The sequence below is a fragment of the Boleophthalmus pectinirostris genome, unplaced genomic scaffold, assembly GCF_026225935.1.
Source record: "Boleophthalmus pectinirostris isolate CB_2022bp ecotype Guang Dong unplaced genomic scaffold, ASM2622593v1 HiC_scaffold_9, whole genome shotgun sequence".
In the NCBI taxonomy this organism is placed as follows: Eukaryota; Metazoa; Chordata; class Actinopteri; order Gobiiformes; family Gobiidae; genus Boleophthalmus; species Boleophthalmus pectinirostris.
This window is the reverse complement of record NW_026571541.1, coordinates 18,781,357-18,795,064: the sequence shown is the minus strand read 5'-3', so window position 1 is coordinate 18,795,064 and position 13,708 is coordinate 18,781,357. Positions and strand designations below refer to the sequence as shown.

Genomic DNA, 13,708 nt, shown 5'->3' with positions numbered 1-13,708 from the left:
TGTAACTTGGTCTGGTTTGATCTCCATGTAAATAAAAAGGCTTAATGTCATATCGTGAAACATTCCATACAAAGCAATAACATCTCCAAGGAGAAAACCATTTGACGTACCCTCCACCAGAAAAAAATTACACCATGATTCTTTAAATGTAACACCCTTTTTACTGCTCATCTGTCCCCATGTCTGAGGTAAAACAGGTTTGTGTGGGATTCCCTGTTTAATGGCAGAGGCAAGTGTTGTGTTTATTGTGGCTCTCTACAAAGCCTGTAAAAAAAGTATTTTCACCCTTCTTGTTTTAGCATGCCAGGAAATGAGTAAAATGCAGTAGTACACTTGTAATAAATACACAGTTCACTTTAAATTATTTTAGAGTTTCATAAAGGGAAAGGTATGTTTGGTCTTAAAAAGCTACATAAAAAAGAAAGAGTTCGGTTACCTCACAGTGAATGTTGAGGGGTGCAAATACTTCTCATGGCACTAGTTTATTAATGGCCTAAAACAGCAAAATCAGTGTACATTTGCTTGTGTTCATGTTCAGTCAAAATCAGCCCTATCTCTCTGCCTTGATCTTGTAGCGGAGGACGAGGTACGTGGCCAGACGCAGGATGAGGAAGAAGATACCCAGAATGATGAAGTCCATGTAGATCTTACCGTCTTCCACATCCAGCAGCTCTAGTACCTGCTCTGGCTGCTGGAACTGGCACACTGTCTCAGGGCACTCCAGCTCCGTGCGGTTCATGCCATAGATTGACAGAATCACTCCCTCAAAACCATACCTGAAAAGATAAGTCTGACACTGTATCACAACTTCTACACAATTTGCTATTTAAAGGTGCACTATATGTAAATGCCACCTGCTTGTCTCTATGGAAATTATGGTTTACAAAATGTAATTATCTTACCTATCTTTCATTTATTCAGTGACATTAAGGTTACAGATGTTTTAATATTCAGTGGAAATCAGATCTGAGTTAAAACTTGGCCTCCTTGTCCCCATGGAAATAGACAAGTTTAATGTCTTTCTGTCAAAGCCATGAGAGTTCCAAGAAAACAAGCAGGTGACAGACCCTCAACCTGAAAAGTTACATAGACTTACATCTATTTAATCTATTTACCCTGTTTAAATATACTTGTGTTTGAGAAAAGAACTCAGCCTCAATATTCAGGGTTTGTGTGTTAAACATGTATGAATGAAACACAACTAAAGGTATGTTTCTGATGAGGAAACAGCATTATAACATAAATCAGAAAATAGTAATAATAAGGACTTCAAAGAGGGCATGGTGTAGTGGATATTCTTTCTGATACAGACCTGACATAAGACAAATAGGAGCACCACTGCATATACTTGGGGATTGTATCAAAGTTGACAAAGAAGCCAGAGAAGAGCAGCACAGGGATGGCAGTGACAGGGCCGATAAATGTAGCAACCTGAAAAAAAACAACAACAAAAAACAAGGAAAAGACTGTAATCACTGGAAGATTTTTGGTGGAAAGAGTTTTTTAATTATCTAAATATGATTTGTGCATTTACAAAGATAACTGTAATATGAATGAATAAATATAAATCCCCACACACTTTACAACACATGGTCTAAACAACAGGGTTTATGCATAATATGACCCCACGGAAAATGTTGTTGTTTGAAGAGGAAAAATTACATTGCACATATGGAGCTCAACAGTGATCACTTGCTCCAGTTCCGGAAGTAAATTTTCCATAAATTTTTCCCATAGACTTTAAAATTTCAAATACTGCATGTCAGTTTCAAATCCAAGATTCTGCGAAATGTTGTAGTTTATATATTTCCAGAAACAGAAAAAAATAAAGGTCTTGTGGTCATTAGTTACCACATGATTGATTATCCCAGAGCAAGCTTTCAAACTTTTAATATTATTTTTTTCTGAAAGTCTATGAGAAAAATGAATGGGAAATTTAGCTCCTGAACCAGGGGGGTGGGCATTCACTGTTGAACTCCATTCTATCTACAGTGCATGATTTAATTTTTTGTTCAGTTGCGATTAATCTGTCTTATTTGTCAATCATAGACAGTGGAGTATTGTATAGTACCTGTAGAGAGGTGGCTCCAGCCCCGACCAGCAGCCCCAGAGACTGTGCGACTAGAGCAGTGCAGATGGACAGAGCCATGAAGAGCAGGTACCGAGCTGCTTCGGGGGGCTGTTCCGTCATCCAGTACACTATACTACAGTACAAGATTGGACACAACACCTGGGGGACAACACAAACCAGTGGTGGATGAAGTACTCAATTGTAAGAACAGATACTAGAGCAGTAAGTAAAATAAAATGTATCAGATGAAAAAATACCTAACTATAAAAATAGTTAAGCATTTAAAAATGTAATACTGCTTAGTAATTTTGATGCAGATTTGCTCTGAATTTTGTTCACTAGAAACAAACTCAAACTTCAAATCTGTTAAAAACATCCCCGAGCCTTTTCAACTGGCCTCAAACAATAATAAAAAAAACAAAACTTTTCAATCCTGTTCAAAAACTCAGTGGAGTAGATACCTTCTCCCAAATGTAGTGAAATAAAAGTAAGATGTGTCTACTTGAAAATCTACTTAAATAAAATACAGGTACAGTACCTAAAATGTATATTTAAGTAAAGTTCTACTACTTATACAAGTGGATCTAGATATACATGTAGAATCACAACTCAGAACTCAGTGAAGAACAAGTCTGAATTCTTGTCAGTAAGAGTCACCTGAAAGGGTATGTCCGCCATGGTTTTTGCCAAATAGTATGCCTTCAGACTGTACCAGTAGTTCAGATGTTCTCTCAAGAATACAGACATCTCCATTGGGACTGAGGGAAAATTGTACAATTAAAAGTCATGGTTATGGCAGACTGATAAAACTGAGGCTGCGAATTTGTGCAAATGGCCTCAAACCACCATCAGTCACAGTCACACAAACATCTTCATTCATTCACAAAACTAAAGGGGTTAACTAAAGGGGCATTGTGTAACTTTTCTGGTGGAGAGTCCATCTTTGCTTTTCTCAATGGAGATGTTACTGCTTCGTCTGGAATGGTTCAAGGAATGGTATTAAATCTTTTTTATTTTCATGGACACCAAACCAGACCAAGTTACAGGGCAGTGGTCATCTGTGGATAGGGAACCACAATGCCTATTTTTCTAGGTAGCTAGAAAACCAATTGTAATTTAATAAATATAGGTTGAGCTGTTTAATGTTATACTGTGGAACATTCCAGGCAGAGCAGTGACACAGAAACAAGCAGGTGATGGATCCCTAACCAAAAACTTACATAGTGCACCTTTAAAATAATGACTTTTAATAGATTATGGACACTCAAAGACAAATAACATAAAAAAAACTTATGAAATGCTTTACATCAAGGAGTCATTTTCTCATTCTCAGATACATATATAAAGTGTTTTGCCCCAGGACACAACATCTTATGGGAGTGGTAAAATCTTCAAACTAGATACAAGTGGGCCACATTCGCACCCATGGCATTCATGTTACTTGTTGCCATCGTTAGTATCAGGTACAAGACCACTCTTTAGTATTGTTTTCTTAGCCATAGTTGTTGCTACCCAGGTAATAGAGACACATCCAGGATAGTGTTACTATATTCACATAGAATGACAATAATTAATTACTGGTACTCACATGTTAAGACAGTGGGCATGAGGGCTCCAAACATGAGGAAGAGCATTGAGAAGAAGAGGAAGCCAGTGTTGTTAAAGACTTTACTCGCATCATTTCCAATTTGGAGATACAATAAACCTATTAACACGCCGATCAGGATGTGTGACGCGAGCCTGAGGTTAGTCAAAACCTGTATATAGGAGGAAGAGATGTAACTGAGCTATTTATTCAATTTGAGTTATTTAAAGACACATTGTGTAACTTTTCTGGTGGAGGGTCCATCACCTGGTTGGTCTATGGATATGTCATTGCTCTGCCTTGAATGTTCCACAGTATGACATCAAGCAGCTCTACCTTACATTTATTATATTACAGGTGGCTTTATAGCTCAAAACTACCTGAAAAACAAGTATTCTGACAGAGAGTGGGGTCGTCTCTCCACAGATTTACTGTAACTTGGTCTGGTTTGGTATACACAAAAATAGAAAGATTTAATACAATATTGTGAAATATTCCAGACCACACAATAACAGTTCCATGGAGAAAAAGCATTTGGCAGACCCTCCACCAGAAAAGTTACACAATGCAGCTTTAATATTAGAGTTGATTAGAAAATACTTACCTGATCTCTACATATGGTTATAAACGTCCTTTTGAACAGAATGCAGAACTGTGTTAAAGTGCTTGTTGCAAAAGTATGGCTTTCAACCTGGACACACAAATAAGCAAAAGAAAAGAGTGTTTACAACTGATCATTTAATAATCACGTGATATCAAGTCATGCTAACTCTTAGGCTTAAAGGTACTATATTATGCAGAACTGACTCCGGTGAGCTTTAAAACGCTCCTGTTCCACCTTGTGATGCCATGTTGTGGTAGTTTTCAAGTTATCGTCTACCTTTTACCATTTTTTCTGTAGAGACTGGCAATTTTAGAGCTGAAATTATCCAAATGATTTTAGTGAATGTGTATGGAGTTTAAAAACACAGTTAAGCACTTCATGACATGACCTCACAAGGTGAAACTAAGTATTTTCTGTCTCAGTCTAAATATGCAGGGTTTACGTGTTAAATGTATGTCACTGAAACAAAACACAAATCCAAGTATCGTGTGATGAGGAAACAACATAATAACATAGATCAGAGCATAATATGGAGCCTTTCACATAGGATTCCTCAGAACCAAAATGATGCAAGTGCCTGTAACTGCCAGAGATGTACTCAGAAATGGCTTAAATATGGCTAATAGCTCATTAAAGTTCATACTGCTAGTTATAACAATTATTGTATGTTGTTAATTAACTAGCATGCATTTATATGTTGTCTTTGTTGTATGAAAAAAAGTGAGGACAATACAATTTTTCAGGACAAATTTATTAAAAGTAAAATTCAGGTTTCAGTAACTCCTGTCAAGTTAGCAGAATGTTTATTAGCTTAAAAATGATGCATGAAATCAAAATGAATGAGAAATAAAAATGAAGCATAAAAGAATATAGTTCTGTATTAAGTACCCTGTGGTTGGTTGTGGTACAGATCGGGCATCCATTGTTTTGGCTGAGGGTTTTCTTCTCGTCTAAAGCACACAGTCCATTCTGAACTGCTTCAAATAGCATGGGGTTCATGTTCCCATACTCCCCAGAGGCCACTTCAATGACTGCATGGCAAAACAAGACATGTTACAATTAATATTGGAAAGAGACAGATATTGGGTCATTTTTTGGACTCTTCAGCGAAGGTCAACATTTTGTTTTGGGTTACCTACGCCCTAAAAATAAAGCTTTATTTGAACACTTCAGTGCAAATAGATAACTGCTGAAAACATTTCTACACAGCTCTCTCTGAGTTTGTGGGGAATATGTGCTGTGGGTTTTTAGTAAATTTAAATAACATATTTTATTTATTAATTAATTTATTTTCATTTTAAAGGTGCACTGTGTAACTATTCTGATAGAGGTTCTGAGGGTCTGCCACCTGCTTGACTCCATGTTTTTTTCCCCTGAAATGTTCTACAGTATGGCATTTAATTTAACTAGCTCTGTGGAAACAAGCAGGCCACATTGCCAGACCAAGGTCAGATCTGTTGACAAGTGGACCTGCTCATAGAAATAAGGCATGTTTTTGCAGTAATTGTGAGAAATATCAACACCTGTAATTGATATGAAGACATGTTTGTTTAACGCCGTACTGTGGAACATCCCAGGCAAAGCAATAATGTCACCATGGAGACAAGCAGATGGAAGACCTTCCACCAGAAGTTACACAGTGCACCTTTAATTCAAAAGCAGCCACACATACAGTATCAGCACAAGAATATAATGGAATATAACGTAACAGTCACTGGTGGCTCTAGATTCTAAACAATCAGTATCACATTGTCCATCAAGAAACCCATATTGGTCGATCTCTAATGAATATCTTGTATTTAATCAATGATTGTTTCTAGATTTTCCTTACTGAAGTTGGCAGGGTTGTGGTAGGTGGGACAGTACAGGCCAAGGGTCTTCAGATACGGGATGAGGTATGGCACCGAGCCTTTGTAAATACATTGGCCCTGACTGACAATATAGAGCTGTGGAAGAACAAGAGATAATAGCCATTATAAACATTCATATTTACACATTTAGATCACAAACAAACATCTTTACACTATTTAATAAATCAGTTTATTTATCAGAGCCATAACTACCATAAATTACTAAAGACATGTAAAGGTCCTATAATTGACTTTTGTAAACCTTAAACTAAGCCATTCTGGAATGCCGTTACCGCCTCAAAGACATATCTGGAGTCGTGTTTTGTTTAATCCAAAATGGAGCACGTACTGTATATACATAACATCACAAGGTGGAACTGAGTGTTTTCTGTCTGATAGAAGAACTCAGCCTAAATATACAGGGTTAAAAGTGTGAATGAAACAAAACATAACTCCCGATATGTTTATGATGAATAAACAACATTAAATTATGACACATTATAACATAAATCAGAAAATAGCATAATATGGGCCCTTTAAATATTTAGGTCAAATTTAGTATATTTTGTACCTTGTCAAACATCTCCAAGAGTTTGGCGCTGGGCTGGTGGATGGTGCAGATGATGGTGCGTCCGCCCTGAGCTAAAGAGCGCATCAGTGACACCACCTGGTAACAGGAGACACTGTCCAAGCCACTGCACACAGAACACACAAACAAGTCATCACTGTATAACTGGAAGAGCTTTGCAGAATAAGAAAGACATTGAAATCACAATACAAACAAATCAAAACATGAATAATCACCATAAAATTTACATTAAAAGAGAAGATTCAGTCATATGCACAGCTAAACAGTGGATCATAAAAAGCCAGTAAACAGATCTCAGAAAGTTATTTTGACCACTGGAACTCTTATACCATATATACATACACTAAACAAGATCATAACCTAGACTATGGAGACCAAGATGAAACTATTGTTGTTCTTCAATCAATCAATCAAGCTTTATTTCAGACTCCAATGGGTCCAGTGGGGCAGTGAGTTAAGTTTACTGTTTAACCCAAAGCACCACTAACCTACAGAATATCATAAATATACTTTTTAATCAGTAATATTATATTCATAGGAGCATAACCCTAAGTAATCTCTGCTGTTGTAAGACTTGATGGTGATAAAAAATAAACAAACCACACACAAACAGATGAAAAGTTACTTATTTTAAAACAGAGGCTAAAATAAGACCTTAACTAACCCTAACTAACAAACTAAATAAAAAGTTTAAAAAAATAAAAATAAATCAGAACTAACTTAAACTGTGGGCACAACATTTGAAAACTGTAGTCAATAGTCTACAAGTATACAGTAATAACAGTTCTCCTCTGACCTGGTGGGCTCATCGAAGAACATGACAGGGGGGTTGTTGACGAGCTCCAGAGCGATGGCCAGTCTCTTGCACTGCCCCCCGGACAGAGCACTGGTCCTGGTGTTGGCACAGTCCAACAGCCCCAGAGAGCTCAGGATCTCACCCACCTGTACCCACAGAGACAGAAATTTCAGAAAGACATCACTTTAGCAATGGCCGGTTAATATAATGTACCAATTAACATTCATTTAGATCACTTTATAATAATTACACCTAACAGTTAGCCTTAGTAAAATGTGAAGATAGGCCTTTTTATATAGAATGATTCAAACTCAGTGTCTATGTATTTACTACCCTAACCCTAACTTCTAAATTGGGATACACAGGGCTGATACAGGTATGGGATAGTGGCATCAATACAAAAAAAAATGCTGGATCAGATATTGGCTTCCAAGCAGTTCAGCTGATATCCTCCTGGTGGGGCATATAAATTGATGTAATAAGACTACTATTTACTGGTTGTAGTTGGTGAAGAAAGTCTCATAATATTTGAACTTTTGTTGTTTATAGAAAGCTGTTCTGAAGTTACTTGTACAGCTACATAAAACATTTCTGTCAATTTTACTTTTGTTTAAAGGAAATAAATGCTGTTTTTAATCTCTGCACTGGTATAGGTTGATCGGGTATTGGCAGATCCTAAAGGCTAGTATCGAAATTGATATCAGAACTGAAAAAATGGATCAGTGCATCCCTACTCCTAACCTCAACTAACCTTAAGTAGTTACTCAGCCTTCATTCTATTTGTTCAATGTGAATGATATCTTTCTTCATGCTTTACTATTTAAGATAGTTATTATTAAGTGTAACACAATTGCCATGCAAATTACCCCACTGATTGCCCACAATTATCCACTGATACTTAACCACAAAAATTTCAACGAGGTTTAAGGCATTACATGGTAACAACCAACAAAAAACATTCCTACACTTATTAGCCATCTCAGTTACAATTATAATTATATTATTACCTGTTATAATTAATCTATCTTTATCTATCTATCTCTATCTTATACAGTAAGGGTTGTTTTTACTGCTCTAAAATACATTGGAAAAACATGCATTCTTATTGTGAACGGGGTGCCCTCTCAACAGATCTGACCTGTAACTTTGCCTCGTCTCCATTAAGTGGAACAATTCAAGCAAAGTAATAACATCTCCATGGAGACAAGCAGGTGGCAGACCCTCCACCAGAAAAGTTAGATAGTCTAACATACTCACCAGTTTTTTCTTCACATGTATGGTTTCATTCAACTTCAAGTTTGCTGAAACCTGTAATAAATGGAAAACTGTTAACATACACTCGTAATGCAGAAGGAATTTGAGCTTTAGGTAACACAGGCCTGCTCTTGTCACTTTTTAGCACTTATTTAAACTCCATTCAAATACAAAAACATATGACTCCTTTACTATAGGTACACTGTATGTCTCACCATCATGGCCTCTCGTACGCTGAGGTGTGGCAGCAGCTTGTCATCCTGCATTATATAACAGGACATTTTTCTGAACTTTCTTAAGTCTCGAGGTTTTCCATTCACCAGGATCTGACCTTTCATCCCAGTTTGTCTGCACAGACACACAAAGTAAAACAATAAAATCAATGTATCGGAAATTCTGTTTTTATGTTTTCTGTTTTTAATATATTTGGCAGTGACTTTAGCTAAATCTGGAGTAAAACATATCTTCTTTATGAGACTGAAGTCCCTGTTGACGCATAGTCCCTATTAAATAAACTAATAAAATAAAATTAACCCAAACATTGGCAGTGGTTACATGAGTTATAAGACTGTTATTACTCACATCAGATTTTGTGTTGTGTCTTAAATGTCCAGAACCACAGGCAATGTTGTACCTTATATTATAAAATTTAGATTTAAAGGTTGATATTACTATATTATAATGTTGTTTCCTCATCAAAAACATACCTGAAATTATGTTTTGTTCACACATGTTCAACACACAAGTCCTGCATACTTAGGCTGAGTTCTTCTCTCAAAGAGTAAACACCCTGTTATATGGTAATACAGGAAGTGCTTCGCTGTGTTTTTAAACACCATACACATTCACTAGAATCAATTGGATAATTTCAGCCCTGGAATTGCCAATTTCTACTGAACAAAAGGTAAAATGTAGCTTTTAAATTGAAAACTACAACTACATGACATCATAAGGTGGAACAGAACATTTTGAGCTTTGGAGACAAAGACAAACTAATAAACAGTTACTCAAACATGTGTGAAGGAAATGAAACACAACTGCAGGTATGTTTTTGATGAATAAACAACATTATAACATAGCTTAAAGCTCACAAGAGTCAGTTTTGTCTAATACAGGACCTTTAGCTTTAAGATTCTTCACACTATAAGAAAAGACATGTTTTCCATTTAATTTTTAATTTATCTGACATTTACTGTGATTGGAGAGGGAAATGTAGTTAAAATGTCTGGCCAATACATATAACTGCATTCCTGTGAACACATGCAAGGTTTGAACCAGCTACACTCCAGTTTGTGGTTTACTACTTAACCCACTGCACCACTAACCTAAAAAATATTATTAAATCCTTCAGATTTCTCAATATCAGTATGTAACTATGCCCCATGCTGCTATACATTTGATTATTGGATTGTAAATCAGTTTTACCTGTATCCAGCCAGTATGTTCATTAATGTGGACTTGCCGGCGCCTGACGGACCCATAATTCCTATGAGCTCTCGGCTGCAGAATTTCCCAGACAGACTTTTGAGCAAGGATTTAAAACCTGTAGAACAGTAATACAAAGAAAGAGGCATAAACCATCACAAACATTGTTACAGCAGTGTCAGGACTACATTTATACATCTTACTCTTATGTAATAGATAATGTCATGTCAATCACTATTTCATCTTTGCACTGTTGTCTCCTTACTTCCTCTTTTACAGAATATAGCTGAGAGATGTTAGTGGTATTACTATATTCCTATTTTTATTTGTACATATACATTAATATAATTACGCCTTATGCCACCAGGCACTTTTTGTTATATGTTATATGTTTTGATATTTACTTTGCTACTTATTTTGAATATATATTTATAAATATTTTTTGCTCTTTGTTATTATAATATATTGTAAAGTGTAAGTCCAAATAATTTCCCTTGTGGATCAATAACATTTGTCTAAATGTAAGTCAACAAGCAATAAAATAATCCTTTACAAACTTTTACAATGCACCATTTTACACTCAACTCATTTAAATAAGTGATATGAAAATATGTGCATTTTCTGACCGCCTTTCATTATGGTTAATTATTATGGTTAATAGTAGCATGAATATTTAACTATGCACAAGTTTAGTAAAATCACTTGAGAATTTACTACACTACTTCTCAGTGAGTACAGATACTTTTACAACTGATGTCAATAACATTTCCTGGGGGCGTGATGCTAACCGTAGGCACTGCTCTGTCTGCGGCTTTATTAGACTTTAATCAGTGCTTTATTTTAACACAATCTGACCATAAAGAACAAACAACAGGTGAGCTGAGTTGTGCTTTAAAATATGTCCCTCCAGAAAATGCCTTGTTTAAACCCATTTTGTATTTTTTCTTGAGTTTTCAGACAATTTTTTTGATAGTGTTTGCTAATGTGTGTATTGTGTCACCATGGTAACTCCTAAATATTCCACCATTAGGGATATATATAGAACTCCCCCATCATGATGTCACTGCAAAGTATCAATAGAGTTCTCCCAGATATAATCACTGGTGTTGAATAATTATGTTAAATTGGCTTATTCAACAATACAGTGTCTTATGTCCATGAAACAGAGTGCAACTACTAAAAACAAATAAAGATGAAAAAAAATCACAGATAGCAGCACTGCCACTAAAACCTATATGCTTCCAGTATGATTTACAGTAAATGCAGGTTGTAATGATACCGTAATGTTTTGTAAAGTAAACCTCTGTAAAGTGTTGAACAGTTATTTTCTTATTTGTCCTTCTTTTGTTCTTGAGCAAATACTGAATGCAAAACATCATTACAAAATTTTATTTGAATGAATAACCAGGCAGTAATCACACGTAGCACCACTTCCAGTAAAAGCTATATTCTTAGTGTATTGCCGTAATGTCACCATAATTTTCTGTAAAGTAAACCCCTGTCAAGTGTTGAACAATTATTTTCTTATTGGTCCTTCTTTTGTTCTTGAGCAAATACTGAATGAAAAACATCATTACGAAATTTTATTTGAATGAACACTTAAGACTATGAAATAACCAGGCAGTAAACACACGTAGCTTAGTGTAGATACACACGTATCTTAGTGTATTGCTGTAATGTCACCATAATGTTCTGTAAAGTAAACCCCTGTCAAGTGTTGAACAATAATTTTCTTATTTGTCCTTCTTTTGTTCTTGAGCAAATACTGAATGAAAAACATCATTACAAAATTTTATTTGAATGAATAACCAGGCAGTAATCACACGTAGCAGCACTGCCAGTAAAAGCTATATTCTTAGTGTATTGCTGTAATGTCACCATAATTTTCTGTAAAGTAAACCCCTGTCAAGTGTTGAACAATTATTTTCTTATTGGTCCTTTTGTTCTTGAGCTAATACTAAGTAAAAAACATCATTATGAAACTTTATTTCATAATGATGTTTCATAAAGCAGTGAAATAAACACAGTCAGTAATCGCTATGTCAATCAAATACGTTTTTCTGTGAGCGTTTGTCTAGGAATGTAAATGTATGATATATAGGACACAGGAGCCTCTGGGCACTGGCTCACCTAGAATCACCTCTTCTCTGTTTTGTCCCCTCTGTCACCCTGTAGTTTTATTGTTAATTATCTCCTCTGTCTCAGGCAAAGAAGTACCATAGAGAGACTTGAATAAGAGTGATAAACATGTCCTCTTTTTTAAAGTCAGTGAGACGTGATGTGGAGAAACAGGGATGTGTAGCACCTTATTTATTTTGGGTAAGAATGACCCAAGTGGTAAATGGGTTGCCTTATAACCAGAAAGTTTGTAGCTTGGTCCCAGCTCTTGCCACTACTGTAGTGTCCTTCAGCGAGACACTTCCCCTACTTTATCTAATTATGAGTTTGAGTGTTAGTGAGTGACTGTAATGGTTATAAATACAATTGTTAATACTTTAACAATTGTCATTTTACATTTGAACATGTTCACAATGTTCCCTTTTATTTGAAGCATGTTCAGATTAGGTAGGACCTGATATAGTGCTTTAATCTTAGTGCTTTTCGACTTTCAAAGTCATATTTCTTGCATCATTCATTCCCTTCTTACTTCTGCCCTGGGGTATACTGACAGGAGAAATGCTGCCAATTTACTAGGGATCCAACGATCCAGCTTTTTATTTTCCAATACAATGTGGAAACTATATGTATCAACAAAAACTAGTGCAAAATATGATTTATTTCTTTTAAACCAAATAACATATGGTAAGCAATTATCCAAATGCATTTTGTAATTTATTTATCATATAAAGACATTTCAGAATAGCTTTGAATAAAAAGAAAAAAACAAGTTCAACATTACAAGATGTTTTGGGCCATTATTCTTCAGTAAATCATCTTTTTACACCACTTTATACACCAAAATGGGATATCGACTTGACCAATCGGCTTGAGCCACACTAAAGTTTTCCACATCTGCGCTGATATCTGATATATGTATTGGTGTATCCCTACAGTTTCAATTACTCACTGACACACCACATTCATTTGCAGTTAAGGTGGGTGAAGCGTCTTGCCAAAACCCATTATGCACTGATCCAAGGGGTTTAAACCATCGAGCACCTATAACTGGGTAGCACTTACTAAGAAGTGTCTGTAAATCTCACCTGTCCTCCTCCAGCAGGGCCCTTTCTGGACACTGTACGAGAGGTCTTTAAACTCCAGGTCCACAGCAGAGCGTGCGGGCAGATGGCTGAAGCGATGTGCCTTGGTCATCTGGTTGTGGGCATTCTTCGGATGCATCGTCATGGAGCTGTCCTGCTGCTGGATCTGCCCATTACCGTTATATACAACCGGGTCGTCTACGTGCACGCTCACCGAGTCCAGCTCCAGGCCTCTATTGTCCAAGGCGGGCATCTGTGTGAAATAAGGAGTGGTGGTGATCGACACCAGATAAAAGGCAGGCTGCATAGACATGGTGAGCCTTCAGTCTGCTCA

General features: G+C 36.3%; 1 protein-coding gene across 1 annotated transcript; it reads right to left on the bottom strand.

Annotated features, from left to right (window-relative positions):
• Window positions 1–550: 550 nt before the first annotated feature.
• Window positions 551–13,486, bottom strand: LOC110162022 (ATP-binding cassette sub-family G member 4). The gene is made up of 14 exons (XM_020926883.2): window positions 13,378–13,486; window positions 10,175–10,292; window positions 8,965–9,097; window positions 8,753–8,803; window positions 7,496–7,641; window positions 6,682–6,805; window positions 6,092–6,206; window positions 5,149–5,291; window positions 4,261–4,347; window positions 3,660–3,828; window positions 2,729–2,829; window positions 2,072–2,230; window positions 1,313–1,431; window positions 551–776 (listed from the first exon to the last, which is right to left on the bottom strand). Exons 1-14 carry the CDS (start codon window positions 13,484–13,486, stop codon window positions 551–553), a joined length of 1,800 nt encoding a protein of 599 aa, XP_020782542.2.
• Between the last annotated feature and the right edge of the window lie 222 nt (window positions 13,487–13,708).